The sequence below is a fragment of the Bemisia tabaci genome, chromosome 6 (assembly GCF_918797505.1).
Source record: "Bemisia tabaci chromosome 6, PGI_BMITA_v3".
NCBI classification, from domain to species: Eukaryota; Metazoa; Arthropoda; class Insecta; order Hemiptera; family Aleyrodidae; genus Bemisia; species Bemisia tabaci.
Genome location: NC_092798.1, coordinates 43,959,409 through 43,978,236, shown reverse-complemented (window position 1 = coordinate 43,978,236; position 18,828 = coordinate 43,959,409). Strand labels below are relative to the sequence as shown.

The 18,828-nt window shown below is 40.3% G+C and overlaps 1 protein-coding gene across 5 annotated transcripts in view; it reads right to left on the bottom strand.

Annotated features, from left to right (window-relative positions):
• Nucleotides 1-18,828, bottom strand: part of Trpgamma (Transient receptor potential cation channel gamma) — a 242,877-nt gene that overhangs the window by 66,211 nt on the left and 157,838 nt on the right. For all 5 annotated transcript variants that reach the window (XM_072301540.1, XM_072301541.1, XM_019050824.2 and 2 more), the window contains 3 exons: nt 14,325-14,559; nt 4,660-4,802; nt 3,019-3,220 (listed from right to left, as the gene is read on the bottom strand). In XM_072301540.1, the coding sequence (XP_072157641.1) occupies nt 3,019-3,220; nt 4,660-4,802; nt 14,325-14,559 (580 nt within the window). The remainder of the gene's footprint in view (nt 1-3,018; nt 3,221-4,659; nt 4,803-14,324; nt 14,560-18,828) is intronic.

The window sequence follows — 18,828 nt, the reverse complement described above, 5'->3', positions numbered from 1 at the left end:
TCACAAATGAACATGTGCAACCACAGACCACACAGGCCACGGTGCGGGCGCCTCCAACGCACAGTGGATCGAGTCAATAGGAGAGGTCGGACAAAATTTGGAAACTTTAAAAGCTTATAACTCGAGGTATACAAAACTTTGAGGTCCTAAAAGTGGTTCCATTGGTTGCCTCGTGAAATTAACTTCTAGATGCACCCCATGAAATTTAAAATTTGACAAAATAAACGTCAAAATTTGCAGTTTTAGTCAAAAATTTCATGTCCGACATCTCTGATTGACTTGATCCACTGTGCAACGGTTGGAACAGTAAGCCGATTATTACCGAGTTCCCGTTTGGAATAATTTGCGTGCACTGCCGCACTGAAGAAAAACGCCGTGTGAACATTCGAATGTTGTCAAATTTACTCTCAAAAAAGTATTATTTTTGAGGCGAGTTATGAATATTTTCCATTGAAATTTTGAGACACTGTAGATCAAATCACGGATAAAATTCCCTGAAAATTTTGAAGAAAAATACTTACAATTTTTCCCGAAACTCCGTGATTAGTCAAAGGAAGTTTGGCAACGGCTGAAGGCTCATGCGGCGTTTTTCCCTAACTTGGTAGCACAGCTTTCGATCTTTTCCACGTTTTCCGCCGAACTCAGGGAAACGGCACATCAACATCCACGTGTTGCCGAAATTTCTTGGGCAAAACATGAATTCTCCGGGGAATTTCACATATTTTTCTTCCAATTTTTTAGAGAATATTATTCGCAATTCGATTCAAAGTAATTTTGAAAATTCCAAGGAAAGAATATTCATAACTCTCCTCGGAAATAAATATTTCATTGTGATAAAATTTGGCAACACATTAATGTGTTGCCAAATACCGGAATACCGGATACCTTTTGAATACCGGATGGTAATTTTCATCCGGTATTTTTCCTCAGCACGTCAGTAAATTCAGAGTTGCACACCTCTCTCTTGTGGTTATTTCATTTGGTTGGACCGAAAAAAGAGAAAAAAATAAGTTGATGTAAAATAACCTTCTTGTGAGTTAAATGTGCATTTCCTGATGGGCCCGTACATGTGTAATATCATACGTAAGCGCACCCCGTGGTACTCCGCGCCGAGGCGGTCAACCAACGTGACACGCACATAGGCGCCTACAAACCTAACAGGGATACTTCACGCATTACGCAATGTGTGAAGTATCCCTGTTAGGTTTGTAGGCGCCGACCCACGTCCCGCGCTAGCAGCACACCTCGCGCCGCTGAATTAGAGGTACTCTACGCTAAATGACCCATTAAGTCGGAATTCCTGGTCAGATTAGCTCTACGGATTTCCCGTTAAGCTTATGAGTAATTTCCCTCCAATTTTTTAGATAATTTCGTTCGCAATTTCACCTAGAGCTCTTAAAAATTTCAAGGGAAAAAAGCCAAAACTTCCCTCCAAAATATACATTATTTTTATCGATGGAAAGGTAGCCCTCGAATATTCACACGGCATTCTTCTCTAGTAGGACAAAGTAGGAATGAGCTGAAATTGAGATATCAAACCCGAAAATACCCGTTTCACTTGATAACTTGAGTTAAAAATATACCTAGCCTAACTAATAATCCTGCCAATTCGCCAATCAGCACCAATTAGTGTGGCCAGTGGTGCCACTGTTAATTTACCGACGTTGCCAACTTATACATTTTTTTATTTTTCCCTATATTTTCGGCGATTTTTCGAAAATTCAGCCTCAATGCGGCACCACTTAAAATTATCGAAGAAGAAAAAAATTTGGCACACATCATTTTTTAATCCTAAGGAACAAATTTCTGAGGCGGCGTACTTCAGATTCGAAGAAAAAACATCACCCATGTTAAAGTGGACCCGCACCATGTAGATAGATGTCAAAGCTAAAAAATGGATAAGATGGGCTCCATAGTTTACCAAGGGCCAAAAGGTCGTTTCCCACCACAGTTCAGTTATCCAGCTGTCTCGTACCCTTCCCTACTTTTGCCCTCGCCTTTCTTTTCTGAATTTAAACAAAATACTACACTTATCATGCAATACAACTTTAAAACTAAGTCAGAGTGTTACCTAGTACAGTCATTAAAAATTGAACTTAGCCACGTAGAAACGTCTTAGCGCATTAAAAGTTTTGAACAAATTTTAGGGCCAGAAAAGACCCTCTAGATACACCGGAGTCCCCGCATAGAGAGAGTTGTGACAACGCGGCCTATGGATGTAACAAACAGGAATGAAGATTACACAAATCGGAAGTTTTTGTAATCTTTGATTAACTCATTCCCGAATTCCTGTTGCCGCAATCACACGCTGAATTTAGCAGCTGAATATGGAAGTCAACAGTCATCGCCCAACGGCTTAAATTTCGCAAATTCGTGTTATTTTCATCCAGATGTGTATCAAATCTACTCGAATAGCTCAGACAAATCCAACATTAGACCGATGGTTGCTGAGAATCGTTGCTGAATTTGACTTCCACATTCAAGCCACACTCAACTCCCACATTCATCGTGTGGTTGCGGCATGTCTCCGTTCCCTCACTCGTTCTATTTGTTCCTTGCCGTACCCCGATTCCCCGGTCCACTCCAGATTATAATCTTTGAAATTGGTGAAAATGTAATCTTTATTCCCGCTTGTGACACTATGAAGGCCTAGAATACGGGAACCAATCGGAAACTGATTTCCATCGCCTTTACTTCCAGTATAAAGGGACTCTAATGGGCACCTGACTTAGCGGACATAATAACTTGACGAGCAATTTTTACGACTATGCGTCACTGGAAATAAAACCACATTGGATCTAGAGTGCAGACGCTTGAAAACATTGACAAGAAAAAATACTCTTGATTCGATCGGATTTTTGCTTGAATCAAAACGAAATCCGCTTAAATTAAGGGGTTTGGTTCTTGATTTAAACTAGATTCTGATTGAATCAAGAGTACTTTTTCACGTCGAGAGAGAGTCTGGACTCTAGATCCAATGTATTTTTTTTTTTTTCAAGATATGAACGAAACACTGACCTGGTATTCACTTTTGAACTCGTGTTCTAGGAAGCTGAGCCGTCTGAGTTCCCAGGAAAGCTCGAAGGCGGTGAGGATGGGGTCTTTGGAGGAGAGGGCGATGAGTGAGGGACTGGCCAAGGCGCGGTACGCGTTTATCCGGGACCGCGAGTGACGTAACGAGTCCTCGATCCGTGACGTCACGCACTCGTCACACCCGCACCTGATTTCAAGACAGCCGGTAAAAGTCACCATTAAACCGTATAAAAAACATAAAAACAACCACACTGGAAAAAAACGCATTGGATCTAGAGTCCAGACTCTTAAAAACATCGACAAGAAAAAATAATCTTGATTCAATCGGATTTTTGCTTAAAATCAAGAACCAAGCCTCTTAATTTGAGCGGATTTCCTTTTGATTTAAAGCTTAAATCTGATCAAATCAAGAGTATTTTTTCTTGTCAATGTTTTCAAGAGACTGGACTCTAGATCCAATGTGTTTTTTCCCCAGTGCAAAGTGGAAACGTACAATATGAAATTAATAATTTGATTAACTCTTAACTGAAAAAACTACCTTTTTGCCACCGATACTGCCGAGCTAAGAAAAAACGCCGTATGAACATTTGATAGTTTTCAAATTTTCCCAGTTTAATCATGTTTTTTTTAGGAAAGTTACTAATATTTTTCCTAGAAAATTTCAGGTATTTTAGGTCGAATTGGGAACACAATCGTCTGAAAAATGTGAAACAAAACATTAAAAAAAAATTTCAAGAAATTTCGTTTTTATTAATGGAAATCTGGCAACGCTAGAGGGCTCATACGGCGTTTTTCATTAGCACAGCAAGATAGGAGCCTTGACATATACTCGTGTTTGATTCAATATACTTCCTTGTTTATCACACTGGTCTGTCTTGTTTAGGAACAACATCATTCAGTGGAAAGAAGTCTTGTAATGGGGACAAGGCTTCAGCACTCTTAACGACGCATAGCGTGGTCTAGGATCACTAAGGTCCTTGTACATCAAATATGATGTAAGGATCATTTTTTCAGTGTTTGTGATGTATAGAAACATAGATAAGTTACATGAATAGAATAGAGAAACGAAAGTTTAAAAACTAAAAACACAAATAAAGGAGGCTAATATTTTAAAAACACTTAAAAATCAGGACGTTTCCGAGACATCCACATGCTTACTTTCAGCTGCACAACTGGATACAAGCTTTTTTTTTACAAGCGAACGAATTTTTGAAAGCTCGGAACGTCTTGTTTTTTCCCCCTCGGTTTTTTTTTTAAAATTTTAGCATCGTCTACTCATGTTTTAGTATTTTTATAAACATACACGCATGCTTAATACAAACATGCTCTTTGAAGAGTTAATGACAATATTTAAAGTAATTAAAAATGTTTCTTTTTAAATAACAAAAACTAGTCATAAATTTAGTCATTAGAATCCCTCTCCGAAATCGCATTTATATCAATTTGATTATTACTTTTAGGCTATCATTCACACTCTCACGGATACAATTTTGGAGTAGGAGAATGTCTGAAGATTTCCGGCATTTTAATTCTACATGGGCTGACTGGAATATTAAGAGGATTCCAGAGCAGGGGATTTTTTTGGGCAGGGAGGGGGGAGGGATGATGCTGAGCACAGAAGTTTACCTGACATCATGAGGCATTGGAAGAGTCGCCCCTCGATCTAGTAGAATTTTGATGATTTCATAGTTATCACGATGAGCTGCTAAGATTAATGGAGTGATGTCAGGCGTGAACGTGGCAGTGTCCGGTGGTAGAGCCTCCCAACTCTGAAACATGCAAACCTGATTTTAGTCATTAGCTGCCATCACTGCTGGTTTCAGGACATTCCGTCAACGATTTTTGGTCCACGCACCTGCTTTGTCCAGTAGTTGACATCAATGCGTAAAATAAGCAACAGTGACTTGGTTCAAGCATTATATTTAAGTCCAATTTTGAAATTATATCGACAAGATCGAAATGAGAAAATTGAAAGAGAAGGGGGTGTTGTTATGGTAACTCATTTTTTAAATGAAATGTTACTTTCTTCTTTTGATTCATCTTAGTGAAACGTAACAAACATTTGTAAAACATTTTCAAGCGATGGCATCGACATTACTCTCAATGAGTCGGGTGTTGAAAGGAACTGTACAAAAATGAATAAAAGAAGGGAAAAAACCAAAAAGCACGCACTCTTTGGTTTTAACCCATTTGTACATCAATCTGTTAGAATCAAATACGTCCAATTTTGAGCGTTTGGTTTCGCTGCAGCACAGTAAAAGCACAAAATATGAAAGAAAAAATTAGAGGGCTTTGAAAATCATTAAATTTGACACGGAATCATCTTAATATTTACAGAATACACAATTTATTTTCCTTTAATACATATCTTTTTTCATCAATTTAAATGAGAATAGTCCATGCAGAGTGTGCAAGCATTTCAAAATCATGAGTTGAAAAACGCTGACTCTGCGAGTTTAAATATTAGAGCCAACAGAGCGGAGCGGTGTGCAGCCAGCGCGAGAGACTCACTGGCGCCTACAAACCTAAAGGGATACTTCACGCATTGCGCAATGTTTGAAGTATCTACTTAGGTTTGTAGGCGCCAATGTTTTGCGCTGGCCGCCCGCTCGCCGTGCCGCGGCATGGCACCTTAAGCAACTATTTCACAACAGAGGTGTTGCATAGTATCATTCGAAATTAGAGGCGCCCCAACATATTAAGAATGACGGGCATCCTTTAAGAATACGCAGCGTTCTCCGCAAAATAAATCATGATGCTACGGCACAAAAAGAAAGCGGTAGTCCTAAAACTCGTCAATTCCTAGCATCTGTATTTAATAAATTTTAGCATAACTCTCAAATTTCATCAGAGAAAAAAGTGACTCGATCTAGGCAGAAAAGTTCCTAAGTATGCCGTCAAGAATATTTTATTTTGAGTCTCAATAATAAATGGTGGGTAGACCAAAACTCCCCTGCCGAAAAAACGCGTGAACGTAAACCACTGGAAAAAACAGGTGCGCTGACAAAAAATCTTTGACAAAATGTCCTATAACCTCACTGCTCAATTGGACACAATAGACGACAAACAAGACAAATTGGAAAAAGACCCTCCGTATCCGTATTCCAACTATAAACATGCGCAAACTTGATTTCAGTGATATGGTGATATCACTGCACTATACGTATGACAAACTAGAAAAACGTCATCGTCTTAGAGCACCGATTTACGGCATATGTTTACTTCTAAAACTTCAACAACAGGGTTTGTAGGACTAGAAAAACACGTAACTCAGTTTTTCATATCGTAGAAGTTCTGCCATTGAAAATTTTATTGTCACATTTCATTCTCATAAGTATACACGATATATGAATCATTACGTCTGGAAATCCATGGGTAGGTACCTCAGTTCTTGGGGATAGCATGCCAAGTAGAGCCATGCTTTTCAAATGAAGTAGTCAAAAAAGGGTCAGTTTTTTATAATCCAAGAATGGAGAAACATTCAGGTCGTAATGTCGTATCAAAGAATAAGTTAAGAAACAGTTAATCTTTAAAAGAGCTTCGGGTTTTTAAGAGTTTATTCATTTAAATCCGACAGTTTTAAGAGATTAACATTAAAAGCTGTTTCTCAAAACTTCGTATTTTGTAAAGCAGACTGTAAAACATTTTAAGCTGCTTGGTTCTGGACGCAAAATATTCAGGTTGAAATGCATCGTTATACCCTTTAGGGTCGAACCGAACTGCTCTCAATTAATTCTTTGAGATACAAGAGAAGATGTCTCGTCAAACTGAATGAAAATTCTCCGACCTACCTCAAAATAGATGCTTCAATTTTAAAAAAAAAAATGTGCTCATGAAAACTAAGGCTCATTTACAAATTCATACATGACATTAGCTAATGTTTAAAAAAAAGTAAACCTGCATGTCATTTTTAGGGACGCACTTATTGGAGGAGGAGGAGAGAAGAAAAAAAGGACCTTGGCTCGGGAGACCAAAAAGCGTAATTTTCGAATGTTACCTCCTCCGTAAGAATTTCGTCTCTCTTATATTCAGTTACCATGACGCTCCCGTTTAACTTATTACCACGAGGCCCGTTCGGCCTTCCACACATCGCCCCTATTTTCAAGTCATCCGTTAGGCCGCGTTGAAATCCGGGGTCGGTGATGGATCGTTTCGTCTAGTCCCTTCCTTCGGAAGTTGTTTTCGAGTGTCAAAGCTACCTTAATTGGGCCGCGTCCATGTTTGCCAGTTGGACTACATCATGCAATAAGGAATTACTATTTTTGGTTCATCTACAAAAGCATCTATTCGCATAGGAAAACTGATGATAGATATGTTGTTTCTGAAATGAGCTGGAAGTAGTAGTTCCTCTCTGCAAAATGTATCCCGGTCGTTTGAAAATTAACATTTTATTTTCAATCGATTTATTCTTAACATTAGCTGACTCATTCGTTTTGTAGACGATATTAGAAGTGTAGAAGTAGATAGGTGCGATGCAGATCCTACAGAAGACCATTGAAATGAGGTTGAGGAAATTGTCTAAGAGTCATGATAAATTCTTTAACCGCGAACATTGGTTCGTTTGCGTATAAGTCTATTGATGAACACATAAAATTTAAATCAGTAAGTTTTCACCTGGGATGATGACCAACAGGCCAACTTTCTTTCAGTAGAGGTTTTTTGATCGAGCCTATGACGGCTATAAAAGAGGCAAATACAGTGAGAAATAGTTGTGTGTTCATGTTGTTGGGGAGGTAAAACACAATTTTGCTAATTTCTGTAAAAGTAGGCAATTTCTATAAATTTCGGTACTATATGTCAACGAATCAAACAGGAATATAAAACATTTACCAAAGGCTTACTTTATTGTGCATGTTTCACTTTCCGCACGACCGAATCCACGGCGAATCAACGAAGTTTTTAAGAAATTACGTTGACTAGTTTTCTAAAGGAAAAATAAAGTATGACAGGAAGTCTGCATCGTCGGAAACTGAGATGCGTGGTTTCGTACTTTATCAATCGATACGTGCTTAGCGCGTACTACAAAATAGCCGTCAGTGAGGAAAGTTGGCTTGTTTCACTTAAAAAAAAAAAACAAAATAGGAATCGAAATTAAGAGACACCAAAATGGAGATACGATGATTAGAACTTTGCATGGTCATCGATTTCGCCCCCTTTTTGCAATTGGGAACTACAGTTTCTCAATCGTTCGTAAAAACATGTATGTGCATGGAAAAATGTATGGTATCAGTTCCAAGTAAGCCCTATTCTTCATATACCTTTAAGCTTTCCGCGGCTAATCGTCGCTCCTCTGACGTAAGGGCGTATCTCGATTTCCACGTGAGCCCTAGAAAGCATAGAGTTACACGGAAAACAGGGCTCACGTTCAAATTGAGATACGCCCTTACGTCAGAAGAGCGACGTAATGTGGAAATAGAAACACGCCCTTACGTCACACAGTGAATCGAGTCATTTAGAGGGGTCGGACATGAAATTTATGACTGAAACAGCAAATTTTGATGTTTATTTTGTCACATTTTACAATTAAGGGATGCTTCTAGAGGGAAATTTCACCAGGAAACCAATGAAACCACTTTTAGAACCTCAAAGTCTTGTATGAACGGAGTTAAAGCGTTTAAAGTTTAAAAATTTCGTCCGACCTCTCCTATTGACTCGATCCACCGTGTATCAGTGGAGCGACGGTGTGTGCCCTTTTCGAGTTATCCGCATTTTTTTGTTTAATTTGACAAGTACGCGGCGGGGGCTTATTCCGCCGTCACATCGCATCGCGTCTTGCGACGAAAGCGAGGCAGGGGCCGAGAAGTAAAAGACCGGGGAGGGGCCAATCGAACCCCTCATTTCCGGAAGGATCCACACCCCTAAACTCCGGAGCCGGCCACGGTTAACAGGGAAGCGGGGCTCAAGAGTTTCGAGCACTTGGGCTGTTCCAGAAGGAAAGGGTTCAATTAACCCCGTCGAAAAGCAGTGATCGGGCGAGTAATAACGAAGTTTGCTGCCCGGCTCCCGGACACGTATGCTCCGCGGATGAGCTTTTCTAATTATCTGTTTCCGAATTGGCCTCCCGGTCGTGCCGCGCGCCTGCTTTACAGGACATATCGTCACTTCTTCGGCGTAAGGGCGAATCTCGATTCCTGCATGAGCCGCGGAAAGCGTAGATTTATATGTTAAACAGGGCTCACGTGAAGATTGAGATATGCCCTCACGTCAGGGGGATGACTATATTCGCATTCTTACACCACAGAGAGCAGTGGGTTCATCGCTCCTTCCTCGAACGACCTTGAGAGAAAGGGGCCTTCTCTTGTATTGTAATTTGTTGATGAAGGTTAATTGGACGGAGTTGAACAGAAAGGAACTAAGCCACATCGAGATGGAACCGAGAAAAAGAGGTTTAAAGCTTGGCTCCTGCATAAGACTCAATGTAAAAGATAAACTTCAAGTTCAATTTCTGCAAAATTTGCTCCGACCAAAACTTTGAATTTTTGGCGATAGATAGTAGAGCAGTTGTTGAGTTCAAAATCACTCATAACTCAATTTTTACAAAATGTGGGTTGGTTCCTTTCTGTAGAAAGGAACACAGGTTCATATTATACTACTTATTTTCATTCTCAAGATTTTTCTTTGCTATAGTTAGTTCATCAATTCTTTGCTCTCCTGGCAAAAAATAAACAGGAAAAAAAGAAAAATGGGGACGGTTCCTTTCCGAAACCGTCGCACAGTGGAACAAGCTGACGGAAGAAGTCGGACACTGAATTTTCGGCTAAAATTTCAAATTTTTATGTTCACTTCGTCACAAGTTCAATTTCAAGGAGTGTCTCTGTGAGTAAATCTCACGATAAAACCAATGAAACCACTCTTAAACAGTTTTGTCTCATATTTTTGAAAATATAGGCTTCAAAGTTTCCAAATTTTTTCCGACTTCTCCTCTGCCGTGCCAAGGAAAAACTTCGTGTGAATATTCGAGAGTTGCCAAATTGCCTTCGATAAAATGTTAATTTTGGAGGAATGTTATGAATATTATTCTTCCAATTTTTCAGATAATTTTGTTCGCAATTTCACCTAAAATTCCTGAAAATTGCAAGGAAACATATTCACAACGTTAGTCCAAAATTAACGTTTTATCGCAGGAAATTTGGCAACTCTCGAATGTTCATACGGCGTTCTTCCTTAGCACGGCAGTCCTGTTGACTCGATCCACTGTGCGGTGTGCGCGCGTCGACTCGACAAATTAAAAAGAGAGGAATAATCTGTTTCCAACATCCAGGACCGTGGGCACTGCGGCGGAAATCGACGCTCCTTTCATTCTTTTATCCCGGCGCATCAGAAGATTATCCCGGCGGTCAGGGTAATCGCTAAACAAACCCTAGGATCCGACCGAAGGTGGGTAACGATAATACTGCCGTGCCGAGGGAAAACACCGTCTGAAAACGCAAACGTCGCCAAATCTATTTCGGTGAAATTCAAATTCCCTAGAAAATTTAGTAATACTTTTACATGCATTTTTCTCCAAATTTTATTCGCGATTCAATCAAGCGGGATTCAAATTTTCCAAATAAAATATTCTTTACTCTCCACACAATTAAATATTCTATCGGGAGAAATTTGGCAACATTGGAAGGTTCTTAAGGCGTTTTTCCTCGGGACTCTAGAATACTCGAGGCGTAGAATAGCAATGGTGCTGCGAATCGAGTATACTTCCGACATCCGAGGGCGCCTCTCTAGGATGCGGGGCGGATGTAGCGAGGCTCAGCATTAACGAGAGGCCTCTCACAGGACGGGAGGAGGGGCGCACGGCGGGAGGGGAGGGGGAGGGGGGAGGGCGGCGGGGTAAAGAAGTGCTAATCGTCGGTTCATGGTGCAGTGGCGCAAAACGCCCCCGGCGGAATGAATATATTCCTGTAGGACTTTGGTCCCTTTCCCTATTCTTTTGCCTTCGCCACTCGCTCGATCATTCAACCGCCGCCGCCGCCGCCTGATGAAATTTTCCCGCCGTCGGCATAGTTGCCGTTTGTTACGTAAAATAGAAGGTTGAAACTTTGGTCGAGCTTGAGTGGGTGTTCGTTCTTTGTTTTTATTTTCTTCTCTTATTATCTATTGTAATTTTTATCATAGGGGTAGGTGTCGCACGGTGGATCGAATCATTAGGTGAGGTCGGACATGATTTAAAAATTTGAAAAGCGTATATTTTCATTAATATGAAATTTTGATATTTCAAAAGTAGTATCATTGGTTTTCTCTTAACATGTTCTACAAAAAACACCCCTTATAATTAAAATTGTGATGAGATACACGTAAAGCTTTACAATGTTCGTCAAAAATGTCTTATCCAACTTTTTCCATCGACTCGATCCACTGTGCTTCGGTTAATGAGGCACCTTGCAGTAAACGTACATATTTTACTAAACAACTTTACTCGTCTCATCGCTCCCGTAACATGTCACCTTATGCAATGAACATTATCTCACCGTATACAGGGTTATCCAAAAGTCACTGACCACCCCTGTAACTTTTTTCCAAATTGAGATAGAAGTTTGAAACTTTGGGAATGTTCCTCGGTCTAAGGTAGCAACTGTTTGGTCCCCCCAAAATTTTGGGGGGCGGCCCCCCTTAAGGGGGGCGGGGGCTAACTTTTTTTTTTCAAATGGCAACCCCCCCTTTGTGATACCTCATTCGAAAGATAATAAAAAAAGAAAATTTTTGGCGCAAACCGCAGGTCAAAATGTTCATTTTTGACAAAATGGCGGCCGGTCAAAATTCAAAATGGCGGAAATGAACATTTTGACCTGCGGTTTGCGCCAAAAATTTTCTTTTTTTATTATCTTTCGAATGAGGTATCACAAAGGGGGGGTTGCCATTTGAAAAAAAAAAGTTAGCCCCCGCCCCCCTTAAGGGGGGCCGCCCCCCAAAATTTTGGGGGGACCAAAAAGTTGCTACCTTAGACCGAGGAACATTCCCAAAGTTTCAAACTTCTATCTCAATTTGGAAAAAAGTTACAGGGGTGGTCAGTGACTTTTGGATAACCCTGTATAAAGCTCAACGATCTGATTATGATAAAATATGCGCCATAGGAATTGCCAAAAGCGAGTTGTAAGTTTTGATTCTGAGGTTTTTCAGACTGATCAATTAGGCCGAAAAGTAAGTTTGCGATGAGACGGATTAAACGAATGTGGCAAGATGACGTTTGGATGAAATTATATCTGTACCTCCTTTAGCGAGAGGGACATTTTTTGAGGCCGAGTAATGAATGCTCGGCAGCTTTCTTATTCAATTTAATGAAGGAGCTCTTGAGTGGTTTAACTCTAAAGGGCGGTTGCTATAAATCTAAAATAATTCAAGGAGAAAATAGTTTATGATAGAGAAAAGGCGACGAAGTTAAAAACAAAAAAAATATAATAGGTGAAATAAAGAGATGATATGAAGATTCAGAGTCCATTTTTACGGTGCCTCGTTTTAAGCAGGATAAGGAGGTGTAGGAATTGTTCGTTTATGCATACTCAAGGTTTACGTCGATTAAATTACTGAGTTCCTTTCGAGAAAATACTTAGCGCAGGTTAACCTCTCTACCTTAAAAACCTAGGAATTTTGTAAGCAAAGTGCGTTGTTTTTCGTCAAGGCAGAAGCTCTGCGTAGTAAAAATACAACTTTTGACGTTTAAATCCATGAGAAAATTTTCTCACGGAAAACGAAGTTTACGAAGGCGATTTGTCAACGCTGGCTGAAAACTCCCTCCTCTTTTTCGCTTGAACAGGTCATTTCCACGTGGAAAAGCCGAGCCTGGCGAAAGTCAATTAAAAATGGGAATCACTCTGGTTGAACAACCCCGGCTGTGCCACTAATATGACGGCTAACATTGTGAACATTGCTCTGCCGCCGCGGCCGTGAATGCAAAGAGATACAAGCGCGAGAAAATACTCGTAGTTATAAACAAACCGCATTGGAGCTTTTTTTTTAAGTTCTTCAAAAATCATGGTTTTTATTGAGTACGGGCGGTGAAACTGTACAAACTAGAATCTTGTTTGTGGTGCGTGCATCTGTAGCAGACAGTCAGCATTCGGCAGCAATTTGCAAGCGGCATGCATGTTAACTCATCAAATCGCAGTAATTCGAATCGACATTGAAGAGACATCATTGGCCAAGAGCTTCAAAAGCACCATTTCGGCTTCGAGCGTTTTCAGTTTCCCGTGATTAGAGTGACTACTAAAATTGGCTGGCCAACATTTAAATACTTTTACAGTACTTTTTCAGTACTTTTTCAGTGCCCTACAAAAAATTCAGTACATCATAAGCAGAAAAATTCAGTACTTTTTTGGTAACAATAAGTTGATTGTTGATTTAAGTTCTTATTATTTAGTTATATTTTCTACCGCTTGTTTATTTGTAATTCTGCTATAAAAATTATCCGGCGTAAGCCAAAAGATATCTCAGAAATTAAAAAGTTTTAACCACAACACCTTTGTTCTTTTCACCTATAGTACAAAATGGTGTTGCTCAAGTGGAACTCTATTAAAAATCATCCTCTTGTTAAATACAATCATAGCTTGAGCACACTTAAACTATGCGGTCGAAACTGCAATAGCGGCAAAGAAAAATTGACAAAGCCAGCGTGGAGGCTACTTCAATGTTCATCTTCTATCTCATTGCTCAGGCGCAATGATACAACTATTCGTACTCTTCGGAATGCGTGAGGTATCACGCCGCAATTGAAGGCGTTTTCGAAACTGCCGACTTCTAATATCGGGAGTCTCGTGTCGCATAAATAGGGTGTCTACTAAAACTTGCTGGTAAATATTAGGTAATTTTACAGTACTTTTTCAGTACCTTCCCAAGAAAGTCAGTACCTCATAAGCAGACAAATTTAGTACTTTTTTGGCACCTAAAAGTGACAGAATTCGAAATTTATCGGCATTAAAGCGTAAATCGCGAGAAAATGACGTAGCCACAAAATTTGATGCTCATTGGTGGTGAGGATACAATAGCAAGCGGATAAATACTGCACGAAGAGTCATTACGCAACAGATTGCATATTTTCTAGGTTGTTTAAAAAACACCCGTGGCACGAAGCAAGAAATTCCGGACCTTTACGAGGAATTTCCAGATTTCCAGACTTTCCGGACCAATAGACGCCCTAGTGATACTCACCGCTTTACCAAACAGATAGTTTAGTTGCCTATCCGAACCAAATCCATCAAAGATCACTGATATCACCACATGCACTTGCGATTGTGAGTGTGCTAGTTGGTTCCCCAAAAAAGAAGATAAAGAAGTAGAAGGAGAAGAACAATTAAAAGACTCACGTGAGGTTCGCCGTTTTTGTGGCAGGTTTTCTCGTGGTCGAGGAGGAGCTCAACAGCCTCGACGAACTCCTCGGAGATGGCGTGGAGGAGGGCGTCCTTGGTGTCGACTTTGTGCTCTATCAAAAGCTCCACCATGTCCAGGTTCTCGTTGTCGATCGCCATGAGCAGCGCCGACCGACCAAGAGGATCCACGCAGTTGATGTTGATGTCCCGCTGGTGGAGGTTCTCCAGTATCCTGCAACAACCACCACATCTTCTTTACTGCCTTTCGCCGCTAAGAAAATGAAGCTAATGCATTGCCGGACAGTAGAACGACCCACGATGGGGGTCGAACATGAATATTTTTTTTTTACTAGAAATGCAAAATTTCGATAAACATATCGTTACATTATAAATTTTGACTTTTTTCTAACTATAAAGGCAAGGAAATTCTTGCAATGGAGAATTTGCAAGGGTCTGAAATTTGATGAATTTCCTGTTTAAGTGGAATCCTCTGAGTGAACTGAACACGAAGATACCCTTGATTCATAAATTGAGCAATTATTGGAGGAGATATGACAAAATAACCGATTCTGCTAAAATACATGTGTTTAAATGGGAAATGCCGCCAGATGACGTCACAAGGCGGCACATTTTCTCACTTTTAAATCAATTTTTCTCCAATTTCCCATGCCAGAAAAAAATTATGAAAAATACTGCGAACTCAGCTCATTAGGCACTTTCAGATGAAGCAATAAAAAAATTGCGTGCAAATTCTCCATTTACAGGTTTGCTGAAAGATTCACAAATTTTCGATAAATTCATAGGTTCTTCGACCGATTCAAGGAGTTGTCGATCGATTCGCGGATTTGTCTGTTGGTTCACGGGTTTGTTGGTCCGTTCGCGGTCGATCGATCACTTCGGTCGGTTTACGTTTTTATTTTTCAATCCGATCGATTCACGTTTTTGGTTTTCAATGGATTCATACCCATCCATACCCATCATTCGAATCCATACCCTCCGACCCAATTCTCATCGAATCTCACCCGTGCAACTGTTTATTGAAAAAAATATACAAATTCTATAGTAGCTTTTTTCTTCTTTTTCTATGGAAAGTTTTCCGCCCATTTTGCCGTGCTAAGGAAGAATGTCACATGGACATTCGGGAGTCGCTAAATTGCCCCGGATAAAACATGTATTTTCGAGAACGATCATGCGTGTTTTTTCTTGAAATTTTCAGACATTTTATACGAAATCGCGAACAAAATCGTCTGAAAAAATCAAAGGAAAAGATTTAATATTTTTCCAGTAAATTAAGGTTTTATTGAAGGAAATGTGGCAACATATGAAGGTTCATACGGCGTTCCTCCTTAGCACGGCAGCATAGGCAACCACCTAGGCTTCCTATCCAACGAATCCGGGAATGTCCGCCGTTTTACCGAAAAGAACATAATTATCTCATTGAGGCTCGGATGATATATTTTGCTCTTTCATTAATAAAAAAACAGAATTCGTTTTCTGTTCTATTGTAAGATAACAGATTTCATGAGGGGGATTTTGCCGAGAGTCCGATAGGTTCCCTCGGTCGCTCAGAACAGAAAAGACGAGTGTAACTTCCAGAGCGTCTCTTTCGTAAAAGAGAGATCACCGATTGTCGGGAAGCATTCCAAAGTTGGTGGCGAAGTCAACAGGACAAAGATTCCCCGCGAAGTTTTCACACCTCAACCATGAACAATATTTCGGGAAGCTCCCACATCAGCTCCGCTTTTAAAGTTAATGAACAACTCTCGGTACCCGAGTGCATTTCATTTCTCATAAATTTCATTTTTTCCTCTCTCTCTCTCCTCTCTATTTTCCTCCTCCTCTCTTTTTTTCTCCTCGCCATCGCGCGGCTGACGAGTCGCGCTTCCGGGACAATGATGGAAAGAGAAAAGAGAGAGGAGAGATAAAAACTGCGACAACTTCCTTAATGACTCTTAAAACTTGCGGTGCCGAACCGCGGAAACTTCTAACGAGCCCGCGTCCCACCCAGGAGCCCGAGAGTGACGGCTTTTTCTTATTGTTTTTTACGGCGGGCTGCCCTCGAAAAAACGTAAAAAATGTATTATTTTAATATTATTTCACGCGAACTTTGAGACAATGAGCTTTCCCCTGGCGTCGCCGCTCCTCGATCCCTCTAACGGCCGAGAGACGGGTTCAATTGTGAATATTTCTCATGGTCAATTAACACCGTTGAGGACTCGATTTGCGGAGAGAAAATATTGTTTAATTGAGCAATTTAACTTAATGGGTGTCGAGGAAGCGTTATTCCGAGGCGCTGCTCCCGCGCTAGGCAAACAACGTCTCAAGGCGCGAGACGGGGCGCACAGCCCCTTGGAAAATTCCATTATTGCTCACTTCACTCGACAAATTCATCCTAGCGTAATGTCTTCGGAAGCTAGCTCGGAAGCTGCTGAAAGGCAATCAAATTTTATCCGCAAATCAACGGCGGCGTCGTTTTAAACATTTTACCCGAAAGCCAGTTTCTACTAGCTTGAAATTTAAACGGAATATTCCGCTGACAGAGAATAAAAATCAAAGAAGTTTTGAAGAAATGGACCACTAGACAAGGTACGAATTTCAGCATTTTAATATATGTTTCTTAACCAAAATTTCACGTAGAACACGATGCGCTCCACGAAAATTACCGAAATCAACTCCTTACGAAGATATTTAATGATTCTTGATGCTTGAATTCAAACCACCCGCTCATGAAAACTCAATGTTCTACGTGATTCACATCGCGCGTTGAACGTTTACCATGACAGTCTATGCGATATAAAAATCTGGCAACCTCAATCTTGACGTTTTGGCTCAGCTATAGCAAATTGCTTATAGTTTAAACAACACATGGTGGGAAATGAACTTTGCTCGATTGAGAAGATTGCTGAAACCCTTGCAGTGCGCGATTTGACTCACGTAGATCTTTGAGTTTTTTTTTGAGCGGGCAGTTCAAGTTTCTCGTAACCAATATGATATAAAACTGTTGATATCTCCGTTAGGAGTTGGTTTCAGTAATTTCCGTTGCGCGAATCGTGTTCTACGAGAAATTCTGGTTAAGATACATGTATCAAAATGCTTAAATTCGTACCTTGTCTAGTGGTCCATTATGTACAAGCTAGCACTCCCAAAAAAAAATCAATTACGACGGAAAGTGTGCAACGTCGCAGACGAAGATACGTGGTTTTGCATTTTAGCCATCGACAGGCACTTGCGCTCCGTGGGCGCGAAAAATACGGTCGTTGGTGGTAACGTGTCCCGCCGGTCGATGCTTGCGAGCGCGAGAAAAATTAAAACGCCTTCAATTAAGTGAGTCTGCAACCCGCGCATCCATCGAGTACGAATAGTTGTATGCAGCGCCTCGGTGGAAGTCGCATCCTTACGTTGTTGCGGTGGTAGCGTGTCGTTGAGCGGTTAAGTCTGCAAATCTGTGTGTTTGTGGTTGAATACCGATGCTTTTCTGATCGTTTTCTGTGGTTTAAAGTGTGCAACGTTAATGTTGCAACGAAGGAGAGTGGTTTCGCACTTTGGGCATCGATTTGAATTAGGTCCCGTTCCAAAAACGGATCAGGCGGACAGTTCTGCAGTGCTAAGGAAGAATGCCGTATGAACCCTTAGGCCTTGCAAAATTTACTTTGATAAAACACGAATTTCCTGGTAAACTTTTGAATATTTTCCTCCCAATTTTTCGGAAAATTTTGTTCGCAATTACACCTAAAGTTCCTGATTTCAGGGAAAAATATACATATCTTTACCCAAAAATAAACATTTTATTGGAGGGAATTTGGCTACTCTTGAATGTTCATACGGCGTTCATGCAACGTATGTTCTACTCTTCTGGATTAAAATTCTGAGATTATATTTTTAGTGTGTCCAATAAAATAATGGACACATATTATTATCACTAAAACGATGTCTAGAGTGAGAGGCCGCGTATCTCTATCCGCAACGTTGCGGACTTCCGGTCATACTTTATTTTTTCCTTGGAAAAGTACCTAGACAACGTAAATTCTTAAAAACTTCTTTAATTTTTCTTCTCTGTTGGTAGAATATACTACATCAATTTAAAGCCATAAAGTCGACTGCTTACTCTTCGAAAAAATAAACCAAGAGCGGAGATTTTGAAACACCGCACTGGAGATCCGTGGTGTCGTACTTTAGTCATCGATATGCTCTCTGGCTTCCTAAATTTTCATTTTTAATCGATTCAATTTTGGAAAAAATCTTCACCTAAAAAGGTGACATCTACTCGGCGCTGTCATAATCATTTCTTGAGTTCAAATTTTTGAGCTCCTTAGGTAGGTAGAAAAATCTATAGGGATGAAAAATTCGGATTTAGGACACTCCAAAGGTTTCACCTCTCAACAAATCAACATGCAGTGCGTTTCAGAGGATTGGTGCAAATAGCCACAAATATTTCGTGGAGAATAATCATATTTGTTTGACGAAGGGCCCCTGAATTAATTATTTGTCCAAAAAGATAAAT